Below are 25000 nucleotides of genomic sequence, written 5' to 3' on the forward strand. Positions count from 1 at the left end.
TCGTGCCTCTAACGAGTCAGGTCATTCTCCTTGCCTCTAACGAGTCAGGTCATTCTTCGTGCCTCTAACGAGTCAGGTCATTCTTCGTGCCTCTAACGAGTCAGGTCATTCTCCTTGCCTCTAACGAGTCAGGTCATTCTCCATGCCTCTAACGAGTCAGGTCATTCTCCATGCCTCTAACGAGTCAGGTCATTCTCCTTGCCTCTAACGAGTCAGGTCATTCTCCATGCCTCTAACGAGTCAGGTCATTCTCCATGCCTCTAACGAGTCAGGTCATTCTCCATGCCTCTAACGAGTCAGGTCATTCTCCGTGCCTCTAACGAGTCAGGTCATTCTCCTTGCCTCTAACGAGTCAGGTCATTCTTCGTGCCTCTAACGAGTCAGGTCATTCTCCTTGCCTCTAACGAGTCAGGTCATTCTCCGTGCCTCTAACGAGTCAGGTCATTCTCCATGCCTCTAACGAGTCAGGTCATTCTTCGTGCCTCTAACGAGTCAGGTCATTCTCCGTGTCTCTAACGAGTCAGGTCATTCTCCGTGCCTCTAACGAGTCAGGTCATTCTCCGTGCCTCTAACGAGTCAGGTCATTCTCCTTGCCTCTAACGAGTCAGGTCATTCTCCGTGCCTCTAACGAGTCAGGTCATTCTCCGTGCCTCTAACGAGTCAGGTCATTCTCCTTGCCTCTAACGAGTCAGGTCATTCTCCTTGCCTCTAACGAGTCAGGTCATTGAGTCAGGTCATTCTCCGTGCCTCTAACGAGTCAGGTCATTCTCCTTGCCTCTAACGAGTCAGGTCATTCTCCTTGCCTCTAACGAGTCAGGTCATTCTCCTTGCCTCTAACGAGTCAGGTCATTGAGTCAGGTCATTCTCCGTGCCTCTAACGAATCAGGTCATTCTCCGTGCCTCTAACGAGTCAGGTCGTTCTCCGTGCCTCTAACAAGTCAAAATCCACTCGAAACTAATCGCTAATAGACGGGGATATGCTCCCACCTGAATGGGAGAGCAGTACTTAGTACTCTGACGGACCAGATGGCTCGTTACCCAGAACCATCTGGGAAGGTGTTGTTGGAAACTGTTTGGAAAAGGGCAGACACTTTCAAAACTACTTGGCAGGTGATTGGATGAACCATCTGTTTATCATGGTCTAACTTCAACCAATCAGCTTCAACATTCCCATTTCTTACACTATACCAACAGAGGCAGTTGGTACATCAAGCTCGAAGCCAGTTGAGTGAAAAACGTATTTTCCATCGAGAAAAGCCTTCAGTGCCGTTCTTGCTTTTCGTTCAATGAAGAAATACTCTCCAGTAAAGATATAACTGATATAGCAGCATATATTCTAACCTCTTTAGGAGTTGCCATTGTTGTTTTTTGAGAAGAAGAAGAAGAAGAAGAAGAAGAAGTAGAATCTCCATTTAGAATGATCCTCTGTTACGCGCTGCCTTTGATGGTAGGGAGAGGGGCTAACATAACGGCCAGTATCAGGTCTAGCAAAACTAGATACTATCGTGGTTCTAAGCACACAACACAACACTGCAGCAGTAGCAACTAACCAACAATAACCCAAAAATAATCTACAAACATGGTAAGAATTATGAAACAAAACACAAAGGGGGAGAAGGACTGTGCGAGGGGTGTGCCTTAAACCAAACGGGCCCTGAGCGTCACTATTAACAGGAACAGAGGAGGCCGTAACACCACCAAAAAACAAGTTTAAGAAAAATACTGTTATTCTCAGTTCATGTCCAGATTTTCAGCTTGCTGCAGATAAGTGTATATCCCTTTCACAAAATGGCCTCCATAACCTGGAATCGACAGCTGTCCATCTATTGTGTATGAATCCTATGAATTTGAGTGGTATACATTTACCAGACCTCATTACTTTAAGGTTCAGTTCTGCTACCTAAATTAAACAAGGTATTATTATATTATTATTATTATTATTATTATTATTATTATAACAAGGTAAGCAGTGGCTTAATAGGCTTGGGAGGATGACAACTTTCTTAAACCTTTCACTGCCACAAAAATACGAAACAATAATCAAATCATTCTGAAACATATTGTACATTTCATATTCGTAGCTACGTAGGTTGTCTTTGTGTTGTCGTGGTAGCACCAACTCATTCTGAGACTCTCACAGTGGCTACGGCAACTAAGGAACAGGATGTGATTGGCTGTCAGCCTCTTCCAGAACACTGTTGTCAAGTGTTGGATGCAGTGTGGTCACTGTCGCTGCTAGGGAACGATAGAAGCTCTCCAGATGAAGACAAAGATCTTGTGTTGAATACAAAGATGTTGTTGTTGTTGTGTTGCTGTTAGGGAATGGGGATGCTGTGTTACAAAGTGCCCCCCCCCTGCGCACTTCTATCTTTCTCCCCCTCGTTCTCTCTCTTTATTTATTTGACCTTTACTCTTCTCACGCACGTTGCATTTGTTCTTGTCTTCTTTTAACTGCGCCTGCTCATCTTTCCTTTTCTTTCTACTTCTCTCTTTCTCTCGTTCCGTTAGACCCCTCTGTCCTTCCTCTCCCTCCCGTACTTTCCATCTCTCTCTTTCTCTTGCCCTCTGTCCCTCTCTCTCTCTTTCTCTTGCCCTCTGTCCCTCTCTCCCTCCATCCCCGTCTCACAAATGAGGCCGCTGCCAGCGGCGAGCAGAAGACCATCGAAGGGCACGACTCCTGGGAACTCGGTCAGTCAGTCGACTTGAAGCCCCCTTCTTCCCTCCACCACCCCACCCCCCCCCCTTCGCTCCACTCTTCATTCTCCACTTTCATCCCCCCCCCCCCCCCAGCCTCCCTCTGCGTCAGAGATTCACAGGCTTGATCGGAATATCAATGACTAACGTGTGATCTTTCTCTCCCCTCCTGTTGCTTAAAGATCCAGGTTTTTCCCCCCTCAGCAGGGGCCTCCTGAAAGAGGATTAGTCTAGGATAGGTATGGGGATGAGTAGTGCTGAAAACTGTCTCCAATTACTCCCTAATTACCTTTGATATTTTTTTCTATTGCGCTTTAAAGGAGTAGTTCGCCCAATAATCTAATTATGTCAGATATTTTTAGACTTGCAAGAGTGTATAGCTTATTTGAGACTTCCCGAGAATTGTTCCCCTACTGTAACTGTCAGAACTGCATGATAGAGGGTATGAAATATATGCTCTCCACAGTTGGGGTATACGAGGTACAGAACTTTGGGAAAAAGTGATATAAACTTTAATATTTGGGTGGCCTATCCCTGTATGAGAAGGGTAAATGGTAAATGGACTGCACTTATATAGCGCTTTTCCACCTTAGCGGCACTCAAAGCGCTTTACAATGACCTCTCATTCACCCACACGGTAGCTGCCGTGCTAACCTGCTCATTGGGAGCAATTTTGGGTTAGGTGTCTGGCTCAAGGACACTTCGTCATGTGAACAGTCGGAGCTGGGATTCGAACCGCTGACCCTTCGATCACTGAACGACCCGCTCTACCAACTGAGCTACAGCCGCCCCCCCTCACATTGGCTCTGTCACCCTTCTTTAAGACCTGTATTTGGTCATTGGACCAGGGAGTCATCCTTTCATTTCATATTCAAAATCAAATTCATCTGTGGTCTTTCTCAACGACATGGCTGGCCTGATAACCATGGCCTCTCAAGCTTTTTAAATCATATTGATCAAAACTGAGTCCCAGACTTGAATATGATGTGCTGGTCCAATTCAAACAAACAAACAGCTGTTAGTTTTACTCAATATGGATACATTAGCAACTCTGATATGTTGCATTTCATCAAATGTTTTGTAGTCACGCATACAGTAGTTTGTTTAATGAAGATGATGGTGGAAACATCAAGATTTAAATTTTAGACCTCTCCTGACCGGTCTATTATTGAGAAGTCATCATGCAATAGTCAAGCTGGAATGAGCAAACAACACTAGACCTGCAAACAACTCAATACAAAGTGCTCCTGTCTGACAATAATTTTCCATCGTAAGTACATCGTCATACAAAATCAATATGGGGGAGAGGGACCTTTTGCGGTATGAAAGTGGTAATCAATGAGGTGTGAGTTTACACCCTTCTGTGACCTCGGGGTCCGTTTTGACACAGTAAAAAGCAGAGACCGTTTGTACCAGATGTCTAGTTTCACTACACATTAAGCGCGCCCATTTCCTTTGACAGATGGCAAATAAAAAAAAACGATTTGAAGTTGAACTCACTGCCTTTGGGTGGCGTGATCATCTGTGTCGCGGATAATGGCCTGTCATCATGTGCTGTGTCTAGGGCTGTGCTGCGTCTAGGCCTGTGCTGGGTCTAGGCCTGTGCTATGTCTAGGCCTGTGCTATGTCTAGGGCTGTGCTGTGTCTAGGCCTGTGCTGTGTCTAGGCCTGTGCTGTGTCTAGGCCTGTGCTGTGTCTAGGCCTGTGCTATGTCTAGGCCTGTGCTATGTCTAGGCCTGTGCTATGTATAGGCCTGTGCTATGTCTAGGGCTGTGCTGTGTCTAGGCCTGTGCTGTGTCTAGGCCTGTGCTGTGTCTAGGCCTGTGCTATGTCTAGGCCTGTGCTGTGTCTAGGCCTGTGCTGTGTCTAGGCCTGTGCTGCGTCTAGGCCTGTGCTGTGTCTAGGCCTGTGCTATGTCTAGGGCTGTGCTGCGTCTAGGCCTGTGCTGTGTCTAGGCCTGTGCTATGTCTAGGGCTGTGCTGCGTCTAGGCCTGTGCTGTGTCTAGGCCTGTGCTGTTTCTAGGCCTGTGCTGTGTCTAGGGCTGTGCTGTGTCTAGGCCTGTGCTATGTCTAGGGCTGTGCTGTGTCTAGGCCTGTGCTGCGTCTAGGCCTGTGCTATGTCTAGGGCTGTGCTGCGTCTAGGCCTGTGCTGTGTCTAGGCCTGTGCTATGTCTAGGGCTGTGCTGCGTCTAGGCCTGTGCTGTGTCTAGGCCTGTGCTATGTCTAGGCCTGTGCTATGTCTAGGGCTGTGCTATGTCTAGGGCTGTGCTGCGTCTAGGCCTGTGCTGTGTCTAGGGCTGTGCTGCGTCTAGGCCTGTGCTGTGTCTAGGCCTGTGCTGTGTCTAGGCCTGTGCTGTGTCTAGGCCTGTGCTATGTCTAGGGCTGTGCTGTGTCTAGGGCTGTGCTATGTCTAGGGCTGTGCTGTGTCTAGGCCTGTGCTGTGTCTAGGCCTGTGCTGTTTCTCAAGCTGTCAGCTGCTTTGTTCGTATGCACACTTAGGGCCTGATCAACTAAAAGTTGGCACTGCACCAAGTCCATTTTTGTGTGTTTGCCTAAATTAATATTGGCTGTTTCTATATGAGTGTGTAAAATAGTGGAAGGATGAATGCAAATAGACTAATTTTATATGTCTAATAACATTTACCAAGTCTGAAAGGAAGGACAGATAATTATGTTTGTATTTTAATACGAATGGAGAGCAGGTATTAAACATCTGTATTAGAAAGATGACTGGACTTCTTGGTGTCTTTTGGGCCTAATTATTACTGTGAGCCACACAGCTAAGCAAGTGGGCATTTGTGCTGTGAAGTGGTCAAATGGTGGGCATGATTTGCGCTTGGCGGAGTTTGCGCATGCAGACGCTTGCACACATATACAGTAGACAGTGTTCCGGAACCTTCTGATAGATGACTGTATAAATGAAGCATTGAGGTGCAGTATAGGTCTTACGAGTAGGTAAGCCGAACAAGCCTGAAGGGGGCCCCAAGGGGACCCCAAGAGTTACTGCCCCATCTCTCTGCCATGCATCCTGAGTGTCTCATCTACGCCCGCGTCGAACCAATCATCGACCCACTGCTCCCACAGGAGCAGGCCGGGTTCCGACGCGGGGAGATCGACCGTAGATCAAGTCACTCTGATGACTCAAGACATCGAGGACAGCTTCTCGGCTAAAAAGAAGGCCGGAGCCGTCTTTATAGACCTGACGGCTGCCTACGACACCGTATGGCACCGCGGCCTCACCTGCAAGGACAGGCACATGGTCGCGCCCAGATAGCAAGCGGATCTGGGCCATATACAGGCCCGATCTGGCCCTTGTGGCTTAGTTCCGGCCCATATATGGCCCAGAATCATTACACATCCGCTTGCTATCTGCATGATCATGGAGCTTGTCCGAAACCGCAGCTTCACCCTCACCACCGGAAGCAGACAGTAAAGCAGGTTGCAACGCCTTATGAACAGCGTCCCCCAGGGATCAGTCCTGGCCCCCCTACTTTATAACATCTACACCTACGACCTGCCGAGCACAGTCTCCAGGAAGTACGCCTACGCAGACAACCTTGCGCTGGTGTACTCCGCTGGAGATTGGCAGGCCAGGGAGGAAACACTGAGGGGATGCCTACGTCCCACTCCTGTGGACAACCTTCCCATCCTTGCAGGCATCCAGCCCGCTGGCCTCCGCCGCACAGGAACCACAGCACGTCTCGCCTGCTGGGCCATGGAGCCTAACCATCTGCTCCATGACAGGCTCACTGTAACAGTAGAGCCTCCCCAGCGTCTCAAGTCGAGACATCCTTTTGTGCAGCACGGGATCTTCTGCAGCAATGCAGAGATCAGTGAGGCAGGATGGGTGGACTACACCTGGCGTGCGGAGTGGGAGGCGAACACCTCCAGACTCTGTGATTTCATCCCGGTCCTTCCTCTACCCCGGGATGGACTGTTAATGTAATTTCAAGTCATCACCCATGTGTTCACTCCAAAAATAGTTTTTCTGTTTTCCTACTTGACTGTTGTTCTAACTTTGTAGTTCATTCTCATAGATAGTCTGTTAAAACTACAAATTCTTCCTGTGTGACATCACTTCCCTGTCCTCTTCATCCTGAAACTATGTCACTTCCTTTTTCATCTTCTCTTTCATCCTTTATCTACCTCGTCCTCAAGTGAACTCACTCAGCCCGGATTCACTTCCTGTGCTAGAGTCCGACTCTGCAGAATCGTAACAGAATAAAACTATTGTCTTTGTTTAAAACCAGCTTGACCGACCACTCAGCGTGTTCTTTGAAATCTGAACTAAACCAAGTAAGATTTCACTTACAGGACTTACCCAGACCGGCGTGGGTGAGGCTTAAACGTCTCCGGACCGGCGTCAGATGCTTCCGCTCATCAATGCACAGATGGGGCTTGGTATCCTGTGCGAGTGTGGCGCCGAGGAACAAACCGCAGACCATGTCATCCAAGACTGTCCAATATATCAGACACCCAACAGAATGTGTGGCCTGACGTCGTGGATGACGAAACGGTGACATGGCTCCTGGAGGTGTGCTGATATATATCCCGGGTGACCCCTCACCCAGGCTCGGGGTGGTAAAAGGATAGCCCCTCAGCCCCGAGCCTGGGGGAGAGTGAAACCTGAAGAAGAGTCTGTACACCCCACTATTGGGCAAGTTACTGAAAATGAGTGATTAGTTACAGTTTTCTTTCACAAGAAAGTGAAAGTAATTATATATTTCTTTTAAAAAATATGACTAGAGTCTGGCCCCCACCGTGTCTGCTGAGAAAAATTCTGGCCCTTGGACAAATGTAGTTGATGACCCCTGCTTTAGATGAAATACGAGATCATTTATAGCCAGTCACAACCCAGATAGCAAGCGTATCTGGGCCATATACAGGCCAGATCTGGCCCTTGTGGCTTAGTTCCGGCCCATATATGGCCCAGAATCATTACACATGCGCTTGCTTTCTGGGATGGCTGCTGGGATCTCTGGGTCCGTCCAGCCATGGTGCCTTGTTGTGCAGGCGCCATGCGATCTCCCAGTCCAGTTATTCCGGAGTGCTGTCAGCGTCAATTGTGAGGATGGACAGGTTTGTGTTCAAACTCTGTTCATGGTTGACATCAACAAAGCACACAAAACCCTCAACCCTCAAAAGTTCTGCACCAAGAAACATCACAAGACAACCCCAGTCCAAATCCCAGGAGTGTCCTTCATTATAATTATCTTCCATATGCCAATTAACCCCCCCCCCCCTCTCTCATTATATCCCACTGACAATTCATCCTTAAAACCCTCCGCAGATGGTGTCTTTTATGATGACTTGTTGTGTAAACAAAGTACCATCCATTTTATCTCTTGTAGATGTGTACCAGACCTCGCTGGGCCAACCTTATCGGTTATGAAAGGGATTAGCGACGAATTAGCCTTGTGTTTTAAGAAGGCTAGTTGTGGGGATTTAACAATGGTTGGCATTACATAGTGGGGAATTGGGATGTTGGGATGTTGAAGCTTTAGCCCGCAGTGGGATTACAAATCACGCTGACTCAGCAGAAATATCTCACTTAAGAAGACAGACTGGAGACATGTAAAGCACTGTAAACTATGCAGCAAGAGCATACTGTTTGGCACATCTTCTAAGGGTCAAAAGGTCACACTTTACAACAAGGGTCACAAAAAACATTAGTTAACTGTTAACTAATGCTTATTTAGGGTTAGGTTAGGTTAATAATGTTAATTAATACCTTAGTTAAGGTTAGGGTTAGGTGAGTTAACCTTAGTTAACATAAATAACATTAGTAAATGGGTAATAGAGACATTAGTTAACTGTTACTTAATGCTTAATAATGCATTAAATAATGCTTATTAATGTACCCTTATTGTAAAGTGTTACCGGTCAAAAGGTTCCACACTCCCGATACTTTAGAACTGTTCTTGTGTAGAAATTGTTTACGATTTTCAGAACTATTTATTAAAATAGTGTACTTCACTTTTCTAAAGACTTGACCGTTCCACACCTGGTTTAATGTTAACCGAAGAGACTTGGTTATCTGCAGGACAAGACCAATTTGAAAGATTTTGACGTTTATGTTGTATAATAGAGAAATATTGTGTCTACACTGTACTATTTCACTGTCAGTCAAGTTTCTCAAAGCCATAAGGTTGAGATCACGTTAAACTACCCAGATAGCAAGGGAATGTGTAATGATTCTGGGCCATATATGGGCCGGAACTAAGCCACAAGGGCCAGATCTGGCCTGTATATGGCCCAGATCCGCTTGCTATCTGGGTATGGTTGAGTGGTAGGAGCAGGAACCAGTTTGACATTGGGCCCTGTTGAAATGAAATGTCTTCCCCTCCCACCCGCCATTCTTATCGCACCACTCTTGCTGTGAATTATCTCCCCCTGTGAAGCAAAATAGCTACTGTAGACCTGGCCGTGGTTGATACATTTGTCAGCTGCCGTTTGGACATTTCGCACTAGTTAATCCTCAGTCTTCGTAGAATATCAAACATCTGTGCGGCTGTCTATTCCTTTTCAATCGTATAATTCTCCTCTGTCTGTCCGCCTCTGTCTGTCTGTCTGTCTGTCTGTCTCTGTCTGTCTGTCTGTCCGCCCGTCTGTCTGTCTGTCTGTCTGTCTGTCTGTCTGTCTGTCTGTCCGTCCGCCCGTCTGTCTGTCTGTCTGTCTGTCTGTCTGTCTGTCCGTCTCTCTCTCTCACAGCTCTCTTCACAGAGGTCCCCCATGACATCACCACACAGAGCGGTCAGGATGTGGAGATGGCCTGTTCATTCCGAGGCGCCGGCTCCCCCTCCTACTCCTTAGAGATTCAATGGTGGTACATCAGGAACCACAGAGATTGGCCGGAGAAGCCGGCCTGGACAACCAATCAGGTAAGCTGCAGGGCTAAGCACCAGGACCATTAATCTATTCAAGAAAAAAAAAAGTGCACCATAGTACTCCGCGAAGAGACCACATACAGTACTATACATGTATTTATACTGGATTCATTTACCAAATCTATCAAATCATTCGCTTTAAAGTGCAATACAGCAGATAGAGCCCAGATAGCAATCGGATCTGGGCCATATACAAGCCAGATCTGGCCCTTGTGGCTTAGTTCCGACCCATATATGGCCCAGAATCATTACACATCCGCTCGCTATCTGTGAGGAAGTACAACATTAGCGGTAGCACTAGGCTTTCTGGCAGCGGAAAGGAATGGATAATTGCTGATTAGCATTCCTAGCACTGTGGGAGCAGGTTCGCCAACGAGGGAGGGGTGGAGGGACTCAAACCCCCCCCGTTGAGCCACAAGACACTATAATTGGCACTGAGGAAGAAATAGATTTTCAAAATCTCTGTCTGTTCGATGCATAATTCATACCCATGCCCAAAAGAATACCCCTTCCACACACACATGCACACACATCACAACATCCCCAGATAGCAAGCGGATCAGGGCCATATACAGGCCAGATCTGGCCCTTGTGACTTAGTTCCGGCCCATATATGGCCCAGAATCATTACACATCCGCTTGCTATCTGGGTCCGCACTCCATTACCAGAAATAGCTCCTAGCAGACACAACTGAGATATTACCCGTCAAGATGAAGAAAGAATTATTTGTTGACCATAATGCTAAAGCTTAACTGTGAAGAATAGATGCTTCTATCTACATGTTTAAATAGCAATCATGTATATTGTGAAATCCAGTACAAGAAGCTAATTCAGTTCCAGTTTTGTAGTTCACCTGCTTGTGCTGTCTCCTTCTAGGTGGCACCCATGGAAGAGCTGTCAAAGGATGCTACCAAAATAAGTGTGAGTTCACCTGTCAGCTGTCAAAAGTCACAAGCTAGGCGGAAGCAATTCACTATAATAGGACATGCATGCTCTTGATGGTAATCATAAATGAATGCCACTCCACCAATCTGCCCAATGCACTCGTAATCAACGTTTGATGAATTCTTAATGAACTTTGTCGGTGGTTACCCAGACAGCAATCCGATCAGGGTCATATACAGGCCATTTCTGGCACTTGTGGCTTAGTTCTGGCCCATATATGGCCCAGATCCGCTTGCTATCTGGGTAGCAATGTGTGGTATTGTGTGCATAATTAATTTGTTTACGGCTTCCAGGTGGTGAAAGTGGCTGGCAGCAACATCTCCCACAAGCTCCGCCTCTCCAGCGTCAAGCAGTCGGACGAGGGAACGTACGAGTGTCGCGTCATCGACTTCAGCAGCGCCGTGGCGCAGCACCACCGCGTCCGGGCCTACCTTCAGGTGGACGCGGAGCGAAGCCAGGGTCACGGGTCGGCCGCCAACCAGGCTCAGGAGCACCGGCACAGGGGGCAGGGCAGCCCGGGGCACCCCCGCGAAACAGAGGCGAGGGAACTGAAGAGGCGGTCGGCCGGCGACAGCGACACTGACTGCACTGAGAGCTGTGTGCTTTAATGTGGGTCCGCTGACGCAGTGCCCGGATGGAGAAACGAAGAGTGCATGTTCCCGATAATCTTAAGAAGGATGATTATTATAAACGCCTTGAGAGGCCTGGATGAAAAAAAAACAACAACACCTGGACCTTTCTGCTCTATGATAATTTACATATGAATATGTTTGTTTGTCTGTTATTTATGGTTGTTTGGATTTGAACTGGGGCAGCGTGATGTTCTCTTTGTAAACTAGCCTATGTAATGTTATTTTTGCTTCAGGTTCAATGCTTTCATCCATGTTTCTTTGTACGTATGGAGCTTTGCTACAGTAGCTGAAGAACAAGCGGTTTAGCAGGGTAAGATCAGGGTACTTAGCTGTGACCAAGACCCAGGGGGTTTCTGGACCGATGGTATGGAGGAGGAAAAACTCTGGGCCCTAGTCATGGAGCAAAGAACGTAAACAAGACTGTAATACTGTCACTGATAGAATACGCTTTGCTCTCTGTGACGTCATGCTTATAAATGCCTCATTTCTCAACGGTCTTTTATCAATGGCCTATGCCAAAAAGCTGTAGAGCTTTAATGTTAATGTTTTCTAAGGGAGAATGAATGACACTCTTTCGTTTACATTTGTCAAAGGCTTTTCAAACTCGTCTCGTAGAATTTTGCTTTGATGTTTTGAAAGACAAATGATTTGTAAAATGGTGTAACTTTCTAAACCACTTCTAGAATGTCCTACGGAATCCAAGCGTATGCCTTCATCACATTTAACAACTTGTATATTGTCTTCACATGGCACACTTACCCCAGACAGAAATCCGATCAGGGCCATATACAGGCCAGATCTGGCTTAGTTCCGGCCCATATATGGCCCAGATCCGCTTGCTATCTGGGACCTTACCTGTCAGCACTATAAATACAATTTATTCAGTGCTACTTAACCAAATGAGTCATAGAACACAACAAACAACATGTAATGTTAATCCTTGCTTTATGTTAATGTATCCTCAACTAGCTTTGGGCCTATCCACAGTTTTTCATCACTAGAGTAAAAAAAAAAAAAAAAAAAACAGCCAAATGTTTTACATATCTATATATCATGTTTCTCTTCTCAACTGTGTTTGTTCTATGATCTAAGTGCTACTGTTTGATATCTATTCTGTTAAATACAATCATTTGATGGGAAAATGTCTTTGGTCTTTTTTTGGTATGACTTTGTTACTCTACAAAGGAGTGTTATGATGTGCGAACGATAACCTTTCGCATACATAAAGTGAGTTGCTGAGATAAAAAGTCATGTTACCCAATTTTTGTTCAGATAGTTGAATCTCAATAGGCAGTGGATGCTGTTGACGGTTCAATCCCTTGCAGCTTGCCTGCTGTGAGATCATAATATTCACTTTTAAAGGGATCAGCAGATGTTTTTGGATGATTTATGTAGGGAGGTCGTTGCTCATGTCAGGGTGAGAATGTTGTGTTGTCTGTTATTTCCAACAGATAAACAGGTACACAATTCCTATATTCAGGAACTTTGAATATTAAACATTAAAGATCTCTAAATATATTTAAAGACTCTAGAATCTGAATTAGAAAGAATTCAGTTTATTTGCCAAATACAATCTTCTGCCAGATCAGAGTTTTGGGAAGATGTGGTAACCGCCGGTGATCTTCCCTGGCTGCTCACTTCCTGGTCCTGGACAGTGGGCAGGCTGCATCCCATGATCCTCTCTGCTGTCGGAATGATGCGCTGCCGTTTGCCTTCGTCCCGGGCGGTAGGGGCACCAAACCAGAGGCTGCTGGATGAGGTAGAACTGGGGGCCGTGACCGTCTGTGGCTTGAATGGTGGCATCGAGTTGACTGTCGAGTAGTTCAGGACAAGAGCCTTGGGAGAGGTAGAGATACGTATACTTCTGACACTCGCTCACTCATACTCACACTCACAGCACATGTTTTTCCACCCATAGTGAGAGCTGGTCAAACTCTTAGAACTGGTGTGTTTAAAACCCCCAAAACACATCTGTGTTATTTTAACACATCTGTGCGTTTCTTTAAGGACAATATAACACAGCATGTTGTTTTCAGCACATGTGCTCTAAGAGCGCAGAGCTCTGCTTGACCTGCTGTCATAGACCTATTCTCTAAAGAAAGGTGAAATGATTGTACAATAACAATGAATACAATAACAACACGTTTTGGTACCCACTGGGTTGTTTTAACAAGACATTTAACATCCTCCCTGTAATCCTTCTTTCCTTGTAGTCTTGAGATATGCAGTAGTCCATTGCTGCCAGCTACAGTACTGACTATGAACTACAATTCCCTGACCTTTCCAGCTATAAATAACACATCTTTTGTAAGGAGTAGAGGTCACTTGGATTAATTATCAGCAGGGCTGTTCAAACGGGGCCCTGGCTGTGTCCTTCTTAACAAACATGTGTAAAGAGGCCCCCCTACTGCCTTCGGTTCACCCCGGTCCAGATACACAGTATTTAGTTATCGTTATGCAAACTCCATTTCAGCTCAACTAGGTCAATGTGGTTCTTTTACTGTAAACATGTCTGAACATTAGTAATTCAGTTTGGCCACTGGAATAAAGTCAACTTACCGTAATCATGGTCAATAATCAAATTAGGCGTCTGCATTAATTGTCCACGATATGACCTTTTCCTCCACAATGCACGGTACTGTATGCAAGTTATGTAAGTTTAACCAGGGCCTAAGAGCTGATCTCTGGACACAGCCCAAAATAGACCACGGCATACCGCTGTCCTATTGAGAATGAGCGATTGCATTTGTTTGTTCATTTTTTCCCGGTGGATCTAATTTCCTACAGCTGCTGGAGGGGAATATGAATTGATAAATTACTATCTCCTCACTGGGTTCAAACATGTCCCGCATTGTTGGGTTTTGAAATATGGAGGAGTAGGCTACCTATGTCCACTACCGTAGACTTTTCTGGACATCTAGAACTGTTGTAACTGATCTTGCACTGTGTATCCTTCCAATGTGTTAGTTCAGTAGGCTGTGATTAGTTTGGTTAGTGTTAGTGTATTCGATTGTGTTCCTCTTGGGACCAGTGGCTGCTGACTACAGAGTGTTGATTTTCTGAGATTCAAGTTCAAACAAGTGCACATTTGAAAGTAAGAATCGTCAACCGGGGACAGGAATTAGCATGCAACAATGAATGTTTTCCTTATGAAGAAATGTTTCCTTCTTTAATGACTGATTGTGGATAAAGATAACCTCTTAGCCCTGTCTCCACTTGATGGATTAGCTGTACCTCCGCAGTACAATGAGAATCTTTTCTGGTACGATTCCCACAAGTCATCTCATTCTTGAAGCAGGCTTTTGGAAATTCTGAAAATATTTGCTCAAGCTACAGTAGTGCCAATGTCTTACTTCATTGCTGAAGATACTGAAACGTTCCTTCGCTTGTTCAGATGTCCGAAGAGAACCTTTTCAGGACTAACTCCGGACAGAATGGCCCGGTAGAGCTCACCAGAGCACTGAAGATAGAGCAAAGCATGATAATTGTACACCACAATGCGCCAAACCTCAATACCAACCTATGAGATCCTATGGTAACATTAGTTAGTTGTTGCTGATATGGACCAGCGTGTCTGCGATTAAAAAGTTATAACAAGGGAACCTAAAAAGCTACTGAACACCTCAAGCTCTGAACTTCCAGAGCAGAATAGACTATACCTTTACTGACCCAGATAGCAAGCGGATGTGTAATGATTCTGGGCCATATATGGGCCGGAACTAAGCCACAAGGGCCAGATCTGGCCTGTATATGGCCCAGATCCGCTTGCTATCTGGGTCTGAACTTCCAGAGCAGAATAGACTTTACTGAGATACCAAGCATAGTTTTACAGTCACAGTGAGACAAGCTCATGGCCTGTCATCAGGTTGCTGCAGTAATCCATATTTCGTCACATTGCCAAATACACTTGAATGTCTCCAATTGGTTTACTATTGGTTGAACATCTGTTGGTGATAAATAGGTATATCAGAAACCTTATCTGAGTGTATTAATGCGTTCTTATTATGCATTTATGAAAATAGTGAGATGTTAACCCGCCAAAAAATACATGAAATGTACTGTAAAACTTTTTTTAATATTCTGTGTTAAAATAGCAAAATGTGGTGTACAGTACAATAGTAGCGCAATATGCAGATCATAATTTCAGACTGTGACCGAACTGTGGAAATACATGCAAGATACATTTTATGTTTCAACATTTGAAGCTGTGTGTGAAAAGACAAATCGTCCCTACAAATAGTGGATATCTTTTTCGAGTTAATATTTTGAAAAATAGATACTATTGCTTTGCATTGGTCATACTGTAAAAAGCTGGGGGGGTTTTTTCCGAGATGTGAACAGAACAGAACACTACTTCCCGATAATAACGTTCTTGTAGCCCCTGACATGACACAGTTTGTTGCTGTCAAAGTCGACCACCAGTTTCCTCAGTCCCGAGTGGGTGGGTGTGAAGTACATTTTGATCTTGGCGTCCTGCCCAGGAGCCACTGGTGAGTCCAGCCTAGGGAGGATAAATATTTAAACGTTAGTGACACAGGCACTACATTAGCACTAAAAGTAGCATTCATGTTTAGACAGTTGATTATTTTTTACTTATCATGTTTAGATCATTACCATGACTATCGGTTTCTCCATTTTTGGGATTTGTTTTCATAAAGTTAGTGAGGAGCAGAGTGAGGGGAAGTAGAGAGAGAGAGAGAGAGAGGTAGAAGGGTGGATGATGGAGGATCTGTTTCAACACTTTCCTTTGTTTCAACACTTTCCTTTCAACGTTATATGCATTTAAGAGGTGAGGCTACACATTCTTTGGGAATGTCTCAACTTGACTTAGTTACAAATTGCTGAGATCAGCTGACAGACAAACTAAATCAAAGAGAGACTTTTTGGATTCACAAACTTTGAGCTCTAGAAGTCCCAGGCCTTAATGAGGATTGATTTTACCTGTTATTTTTAGGTTATTTTGTTGTTGTTTGTTTGTTGTTTGTGTTTTGGTCGTTCACATCACCTCTGAGGGTCTGTTTGTCTCCCTTCTTCTTCATTCTGTGTTGTTTATTACAGCCTATCATTTTAGTGTTATTATTTCTTATTATGTACTTTTTGTTCTACATCATTTGCATGAACTGCTATTATTATTTATTGTAGGCTATGCCTTTATTTTCATATAATTTACATGACCGTTCACCTGTAACCCAATACCTGATAGCTTCCCATGATATTTAAAGCTGACTTAAAGCTGACACTGTGCTACTGTCTTCAGCCCTGATGAAGACCTATTATTGGTAGTAACATGTTGGCTTTTTAAATTATATGATTTAGCCACATGAATAAAGGCTTTTTAGTTCTACCTCCTCGTGGAGAGCCTGGATTCTTCCCTGTATGGTCTTCATTGTTGTGGAACTGGTATCAAAATCTGAGTTTTGCATGCCCACCAAAACAACCAATCAAAACATCTGTACACTTGGAAAGCTGCATCTGTCAGACAAAGTGCAATAAAAAAAGTATTTAAAGCCGACACTGCTTAATAATTCTGGTTAAATCCACGTCAGAAAAGGTCTGCTTGGCTATTCAGACGTTCTATCGCTGTTTCACAAATACCAATGTTTGGACAGATCAATCCAAATATAATATATGCCAGACGGTGTGTTTGGATTGTGAAGTGGTTTCCTCTTCAGACTGGACGAGGCTGTTATGCTTTCTGAAATGCACTCATAACAATGTAAGTGCACTGTGTACAGGACTGTTCCCTTACCACAGTTCAAGACCGAGGAGATCAAGGGTGTGGAGAGCAAGGGTGTATTTGTGTAGGTATCATCTACAATCAAATGCTCAAATGCTCTAGAGACATTTTTACAGTAACACCCTTATCGAAACAAGCCAGATGGTCCCCCTAGCCATGATGCATGTTCCTTTGTGATAAAGGACTGGTACGTGATATTAGTCATTTTATCTGCATCGTATTTAACTGCTCTCTAAACTCTGTGTGAAACGTACAGTAGAAGCACTTTCTTTCAATTCCAGAAATCCAGAAAACTGCACAAATGATTCTCCTCAACTGTCAAAGATGGAATATTCACCAGTCGTTTTTTTGATGGCAACGCGAAGCAGTTATGCCGCTCCTGTATTTGTGAAATGTTCGACCATCTGCAGCTCAATCAAATGATTCAGTCTAGTACAGGTGCATCTCAGAAAATTAGCATATTGTGGAATATATTTTCTGTAATTTAATTCAAAAAGTGAAACTTTCATATATTGTAGATTCATTACATATGAAGTGAAATATTTCAAGGCTGATTGCTTCCATGCCACGCTCCACGGTGATGCAGTAATTTGTGCAAAAGGAGGCCCAAGTATTGAGTGTATAAATGAACATACTAAACATACTGTACAATCATAAAGATTAAAACGAAAAATACTTAAAATATTTAACTTTGTCAAATGGATCTAGAATACATGAAAGTTTCACTTTTTTTAAATTAAATTACGGAAAATAATGAAGTTTTTCACAATATTCACATTTTTGGGGAATCACCTGTACAGTATATGTAGCTTCTGGCCATCGGGGTTCCTCCATGGGTTCCTCTGACCTGTTTCTCATTCAGAGAGTTCTGGTTCCGTCTAGAGTGCTTGTGAAGCACATTCTCAGCCAACAAACGTGGAACCCCAAAGCACAGTTGTATGAAGCTTTGCCGAGATGGTCTTCGTTCTCCCATGCTGTCCAGGAAAACTCATTCCATCTCAAGACCGAGCCTCAGAGCATGTACCCGAGATACGATCGCGGAAGCAAAGAGCTCAGCAGTCAATTCTACTGTTCCACTGATCTCTGCAGACTCACCACCCAAGGGCATGACTAACTTTTTCACCCACAATGCACCTGACCTCAATACTAACCTATGAGAATAAGAATGAGAATCCCAACATTTATAACAAGCACTAAAAGAGCTGAACACTTCAAGCTCTGTACTCTGTGGGTTTCAAAAGCAGGGTTCCAGAGTGCAGCAGACTGAGACATCAAACGTCGTTTTTTCGGAAGAAAGAAAAATGTAGTCAATGGGAAAATGAACTGTGGCAGGCACCTCCAGGGTGCTAACTAGGGGTCGATCTAAAGTCCCTTCCACTCGATTTCATCGTCATTTATTTAGGCAGAACAACGTGATCTAATTGTGCTATGCAAACAGGACCGGTCACACAACTGCGCTTTGCGAGTGTGAATAAGGCAGCAGCAGAGAAGGCAGAACAGCAGGGGGTCATCTCCAAGACTCAGAAAACCATCGGCTGCCCACTCCCCACCCTGGAAGACCTTCACCGTTCCCGCTGCCTGACGAAAGACAAATCCATCAACAAGGACACAACACACCCTGGACACTGTCTTTTTGAGCTACTGCCCTCGGGCAGGAGATACAGGACAATCAGAAACAAAACGAACCGGCTGAAACACAGTTTCTACCCCAAAGCAGTGACCACATTAAACTCTGAACTCTAAACTGAACTAGGTAGAATACCCAGGATGTGTGATACTGTGAATGTTGTTTTTTATTGTTTATTTTTTAATGTCCTTTTGATGTCTTATTTATTCTCTGGATGTCTTTTAAATTTTGCACTGCAGATGATGCACTTCAATTTCGTTGTTGTGGAAATGACAAAGAATAAAGAATCTAGCTAAATAAAGGTTTGAGATGAAATGGTACCTTTGGGTGCCCCGGTAGCTCACCGGGTAAGGCGCGCACCATATGAAGGCTAGTCCTTCGCGCGGCGGACCCGGGTTCAATTCGGGTCGACTCGGGTCGTGTGCCGCATGTCCTCCACTCTTTCTCTCTCGAACTGTCCCGTCCCATTAAAGTTGAAAAGCCCTAAAAAATATCTTTAAAAAAGAAAACAAAATGGTGGTACCGTTCGGTGATGGTCCGTCCCCCGGTGAGGTTGGCCCCTTCCATGCTGAAGCAGCAGGCCTCCAGCGCCTCCGGGAGGGGGTTCTGCAGGGTGATCTCAGCAGCCAGCTTTCGGTTCACTTTGGGTTCTCCGAGAATCTGTTGAACGAAAAAACAACATCTTAATGGACTGCACTTATATAGCACTTTTCCACCTTAGCGGCACTCTAAGCGCTTTACAATGGCCTCTCATTCACTCATTCACCCATTCACACAAGCACCAATGGCGGTAGCTGCCATGCAAGGTGCTTACCTGCTCATTAGGAGCAATTTGGGGTTAGGTGTCTTGCTCAAGGACACTTCGACATGTGGACAGTCAGAGCTGGGATTCGAACCACTGACCCTTCGATCATTGAACGACCCGCTCTACTAACTGAGCTACAGCCGCCCCAGTAGTAATGCTACTCAGTGGCAACTTTAGCATGGCATTTCTGGAGAGGCAGTTTTGTATAGTGTCACCATCACAAAAAATAAAGGTAGGCCAAACACATACGCGCCCAGGTAGGCATCCCATTCACTTCAATGACGGCCGACTTCAAGGTTTTCAAACGTGGCACCATTCTGCCTTCACGCTAGATTCCTTGGTTTATTCCTTGGTCATTCATTGGTCACACACACCTGTTGCCAGGCAGAATTCACCCTCCACTCAAATAAAACTGAGCACAATGGACAAAGGGTGATACAGTAAAAAGGAATGTTGGATGAAGTCAGCCTGGATGCTAGTGTTTTTTTTGCTTAAGATAACGTTCTTTGTTAATGCCATGTTTTGACACGCTGGGTGCAGTAGAAAATAGCTTCCAGCCAGGCTAAAATCACTGACTATATTATGCGACTACAATTGTTGGTTTGTTCAGAAAAAAAAGACAGAAAGTGTGGTGTACGGTTAAAGCTGCGGTATGTAGCTTCTTCTGTTTGCTTCCAACTCAGGGTTCGTGGAATTGGGGGTGTGCCCACACCCAAATGAAACCATAGAATTTCACCAAATGAGGCCATAGAATTTCACCAAATGAGGCCATAGAATTTCACCAAATGAGGCCATAGAATTTCACCAAATGAGGCCATATAATTTCACCAAATGAGGCCATAGAAGAACACCAAATGAGGCCATAGAAAAACCCCAAAGGAGGCCATAGAAGAACCTCAAATGAGGCCATAGAAGAACATCAAATCAGCCCATAGAAGAACATCAAATCAGCCCATAGAAGAACACCAAATAAGGCCATAGAAGAACCTCAAATGAGGCCATAGAAGAACACCAAATAAGGCCATAGAAGAACACCAAATAAGGCCATAGAAGAACACCAAATAAGGCCATAGAAGAACCCCATGTGGTTCCTACATCTGTACCACCTCACAGATGTGCGTATGAGGAACCCTGGCTGGTCTGACAGGTCATTTTATGTCCCTGTGGCGCTTGTTTGATGGTCTTACCCTGACTTTGATCTCTGGGTTGTCGAGTACGATGTTCCTGACTGCTATGTAGGTCTCTCTGGTCTTGTAGTCTAGGAGAAGGGCGCCCAGACGAATCAAGTTGTCTTCAGTGAGCGCATCTGCGTAGGCGGAGTAGCTCAGCCTCAGAGGAACCCGCCTCTCTGGAATAAGACAGAGGGTTAAGACACACACACACACACACATACACACACACACACACACACACGACGTACCTCCACCGGGCGACAGAGCGACGTTGAGCAGATTTTTGAAGCCGCACGTTTCTCCCATAACTCCGTTGTAGGAGACGGCTCGGGACCCGAACACCAGGCGGCACATCTTGTCGCTGGACGTGTTGTTGGTCACCACCGCGAACACGTCGAAGTCGCAGCCCTTCCACATGTCGCCGGTGACCTTGATGGTGAGGTGGAGGCCTCCGTCCTCCTCCTGCTGCAGGAGCTTGTTCTGGTGGTTGGCCTTCTTGAAGGTTTCCCTCTCCTCTGCTGAACCTGGAGGTGATTGACATCAATCAATCAATCAATCAACCAATCAACCAATCAATCAAAGCTTTATTTGTATAACGCATTTCATACACAGAGGCAACACAATGCACTTTACAGAGAACAAGGGAGGTGGGCATACGACCCACTCTTTACATATTCCAGAGGGAAGCAAAAAAAACAGTATCACCCAGGGGCCAGAAAAGTGAGCTGTAAAAATTCTTCCCTGACCCCTCTCAACGAGACGATCGAGCAGACATGATTATAGATCCTGAGAGACACTTCTTTCAGTCACCTTAAAGCACTCTCTTTATTCCCCACCATTAAAGACTCATTATGTAGCGGTCCATTTTCATGCACTTTAGCGGCCCCTAAAGGCCACTAAAGCCATTACAACCGCAGTACCATTATCGTAAAACGCTGAGAGACGCCTGTTAAAACCTCTCATGTGCATTTGTTGACAACTGACAAGCTGAGGAAAAGGGAGTCTGCCGGCAAATTGGAAGAGGAGAGCTGAAGGTAAAGCAGAACATTCATGAGAGAGAAAACCGCGGCTCGCGTTCAAAAGTTACATAGTGCAAATACAGGCCGCCGGACCCCTCTGTGGGAATGGAAGAGGTGCTGTTCTGACTATAATAATCCAGAACACCAATAGATCGACTTTGAAACTGATATTTTAAGATGAAATCAACAACATAGTGGGGCTTTAAAGAGCTTTGTTTAGCTACATTACACAAAATGCCCAAAAATACAGTGTACGATATAGCAGCTGAACCAAGAGCCTTTGTCATATTCTAGGATATTGTAGGAAAACGCCAGGCCTTCTTGTAATACTGTGGCTGTCATAGTTGGTATTGCCAGTGATGGGAGACTCATGGGGCTCATGATTTATGTATTTAAACCAAGGTTATAATAGTTTTGCTTTTTTCATAAGTTTTTATTTTTATATCGTTTTAATTTGTTTTCAATTTCAGTTTAGTTTTGATTAGTTTTAAAGCAGTTTTGCTAGTTTAGTTTAGTTTTTATTTTTTTTGAAAATGCTTCGTTTTAGTTTAGTTTTTATTAGTTTCAGTATTAGTTTTAGTTTTTTTCTCTTCTGCGCTAGCCTCGTGAGACCATCCTGATCTCGTGAGCTCACGTTATTTCACTCCGTGTGAAACAAACCATCAGGCGCACGTCAGGTTACTTCTGCGCAGGGGCACAGCAAAAAAAAATGGAGGATAGATTTCATAACCACCCAAAAGACTAGGCTTACGTATGAAATGAAAAAGACTCAAACTAAGGACATTTTCTCTATAATTTGAGTTTATTTTAGTTAGTTTTGTAAACACACAATACAGTTTTAGTTAGTTATCGTTTTTTTGTAAAGCCCAGTTTTTATTTTTATTTCAAGTTAACTGAAATGTTTTTTCACACCTAGTTTCAGTTTTTTAGTTAGTTTTCGTTAACTATAATAACCTTGATTTGAACGAAGCCTCTTACCGTCCGGGTGCTTGTACAGGTGCGTGATGTCCTCCCTCTTGTCACTCCCAACACTTTTTGTGCTGATTTTCTGGCCAACCTGAGTGGAATTCTCTCGGATCTTCTCAATATTTCCGTCTTTCTTCTTCATTAAGGTCACGACGTCGGCGTTGACCTCCGAAAACACAAACGCGGCGTCGTATTTGTAACCGAGATCCCCCTCCTTGATGGCCCTCAGGGGGACGGGGCCACAGCAGTAGACCCCTGACAGAAAGTATAGGACCGAAAAAGTGAGGAATCGTGCAATCGCACCCCCCCCATCCACACACACACACACACACATGTTACAGTGTACATGTCTTACCCCCCCCCCCCCCCCAAACACACACACACACGTTTTACATTGTACATGTCTTACCCCCCCAACACACACACACACACACACACACACGTTTTACATTGTACATGTCTTACCCCCCACCCACCCACCCCCCCCCACACACACACACGTTTTACAGTGTACATGTTTCACACACACACACACACACACGCACGCACACACACACACACACACACACACACACACACACACACACACACACACACGTTTTACAGTGCACATGTTTCATTGTACTGTGTGTCTTCTTACCCTCACTCTTCTCCTGTGGTGTAGGGTCACTTGCTTGCCAACCATCAAAGCCCGACTTGAGATCTGGTCTGGTCATCCAAGACTCCACCCAGCAGTGGTAGTTCCTACAGACACACACACACACACACACACACACACACACACACAAACACACACGCACACCAATTACCCCCTCAGCCACTCCCAGATGAATACTTGGCATAAAATCTGGACATTCTTCGTGGTGCACAACCCTTCCCAGATTGCTGTTGGGCAAAAACGGCAATACATCTGGCAGACTACGTAGTCCCACTGTAGAGGTGAGAGGGTTGAAGCAGAGAATGTATTTGATCCATCCATCTGTATCCTCCTGAGTCCTCACCATATCATGTCTTTGGACTTGCGGAGAGACTGGCCATCTTCATCCACATAGCGCTCGATCAACAGGTTACTGTTGGTGTCGTGAGCCGATATGTAGTTAGTGACCAGTCGGCAAGGGATGCCAAGGGCTCTGAAAACTATCACGGAAAAAAACGGTGAGTATTTTCAGTAGTATTAGTGAATACGTAAACATTTTGGTCTGTTTGCTCTGTAAAATATAAATATACCGTCAGGTTTTTCAAAGAGTATAATCACTGTGCTGGATGGTTTTTCGGGTCTAGGGACCCTGTAATTCCCGCGCCACACTTTTGACGTATGACTGATTTCACAGAAAACCGAAATGAGACTTGTTTGTTATTTGTTTTAAATCAATGAAGCAAACAATTAACAAAATGAAAAGGCCAGTTGATGAAGGGCTGAAACGTGGTATTAGAACAAAACATCTTGCACATGTGTGTCATGGAGGACGCACTGTCAAATGATTTCCTAATTCAAATTTTCCCTGTAAATACGTGATGTAAAAACAACAGATGTCTATGTCCATGCATTGGATAGGCTATTTACAGTGTTTGTTGTGTCGGGAAATATCAGCATATAGCCTACTCATGGCAATGGCCTACCATAAAAAGCACAACATCAGGGACTTATCACTGATATCGAATATCTAATATTATCTAACTCTATTTAAATTAATAAACAATTGACAAGCACACATGTTTTTTTGCCTCTGGCAAGGGAAGTCTCCTTCCAGTGTCTGTTGTAAAGTCCAATTAAACTATTTACTATGGGACAGACAGGGAAATAGGCTTAAATGAAAGAATTGTGATTATCATTTTGTGAGCGCAAACTTTATGATGACTCAAAAGATAAAAATGTTGGACAGACAGAAGTACAGTAGTGCAATAGTTGTGGGTTTGAATTGTATTGCAGAAAGAACCACCAAGAACCACCAAGGGAAACTGCTGGGTTCGTTCTTATAACGGACGTATGGATCCTAGGTCCATAATGTCTGTTGTATTATGTCTAACGTCTGTTGTATTATGTGTAATGTCTGTTGTGTTACAGTATGTCTAATGTCTGTTGTGTTATGTCTAATGTCTGTTGTTTTATGTCTAATGTCTGTTGTGTTATGTCTCACCTGTTGTTATTTTTAATTTTTTATTTGCAGAAATCATGATCATGTTCAAAATAAAATTTCATTCATTCATTAATTCATTCATTCACCTGAGCAGGCCACGGCAGCGAACACCCAACACTGTCCGAAGCGTACGGGCTGACAGGCGTTGACATCCCAGTTCCTGAGGATCTCCACGCTGCCCTTCCAGGACATGGGGCTCACCCCTCCGTCGTAGGCGTTGCTCCAGTTGCCAAGCACAACCCCTTTGTCGTCATTGCAGTTCACCTAAGGACAAGGTCAACGAAGGTCAACGAAGGTCAACAGTATTCTTCCTTTCACCAATGGTTTGTTTTTATCCTTCTATTTCAGAGTTTGGAAAGTATTTTCTGCTTATCTAA

The 25000-nt window shown here is 44.5% G+C and overlaps 2 protein-coding genes across 2 annotated transcripts in view; one reads left to right on the forward strand and one right to left on the reverse strand.

Annotated features, from left to right (window-relative positions):
* LOC311314963 (V-set and transmembrane domain-containing protein 2-like protein) overlaps positions 1 to 11865 on the forward strand; it is a gene marked incomplete at its 5' end in the record, with an annotated part of 25158 nt that extends 13293 nt beyond the window's left edge. Inside the window, 3 exons of the mRNA XM_084445513.1 lie at positions 9406 to 9575; positions 10459 to 10503; positions 10821 to 11865. Of these exons, the coding sequence (XP_084301639.1) occupies positions 9406 to 9575; positions 10459 to 10503; positions 10821 to 11135 (530 nt within the window). The 3' untranslated portion in view covers positions 11136 to 11865. The remainder of the gene's footprint in view (positions 1 to 9405; positions 9576 to 10458; positions 10504 to 10820) is intronic.
* Positions 11866 to 15509: 3644 nt separating this feature from the next.
* Positions 15510 to 25000, reverse strand: part of tgm2b (transglutaminase 2b) — a gene marked incomplete at both ends in the record, with an annotated part of 14577 nt that continues 5086 nt past the window's right edge. Inside the window, 8 exons of the mRNA XM_084445510.1 lie at positions 15510 to 15660; positions 19047 to 19183; positions 20516 to 20676; positions 20749 to 21024; positions 22498 to 22740; positions 23126 to 23229; positions 23487 to 23622; positions 24710 to 24887. Coding sequence (XP_084301636.1) covers positions 15510 to 15660; positions 19047 to 19183; positions 20516 to 20676; positions 20749 to 21024; positions 22498 to 22740; positions 23126 to 23229; positions 23487 to 23622; positions 24710 to 24887 — 1386 coding nt within the window. The remainder of the gene's footprint in view (positions 15661 to 19046; positions 19184 to 20515; positions 20677 to 20748; positions 21025 to 22497; positions 22741 to 23125; positions 23230 to 23486; positions 23623 to 24709; positions 24888 to 25000) is intronic.

This window comes from Borostomias antarcticus (assembly GCF_949987555.1).
Source record: "Borostomias antarcticus genome assembly, chromosome: 11".
In the NCBI taxonomy this organism is placed as follows: domain Eukaryota; kingdom Metazoa; phylum Chordata; class Actinopteri; order Stomiiformes; family Stomiidae; genus Borostomias; species Borostomias antarcticus.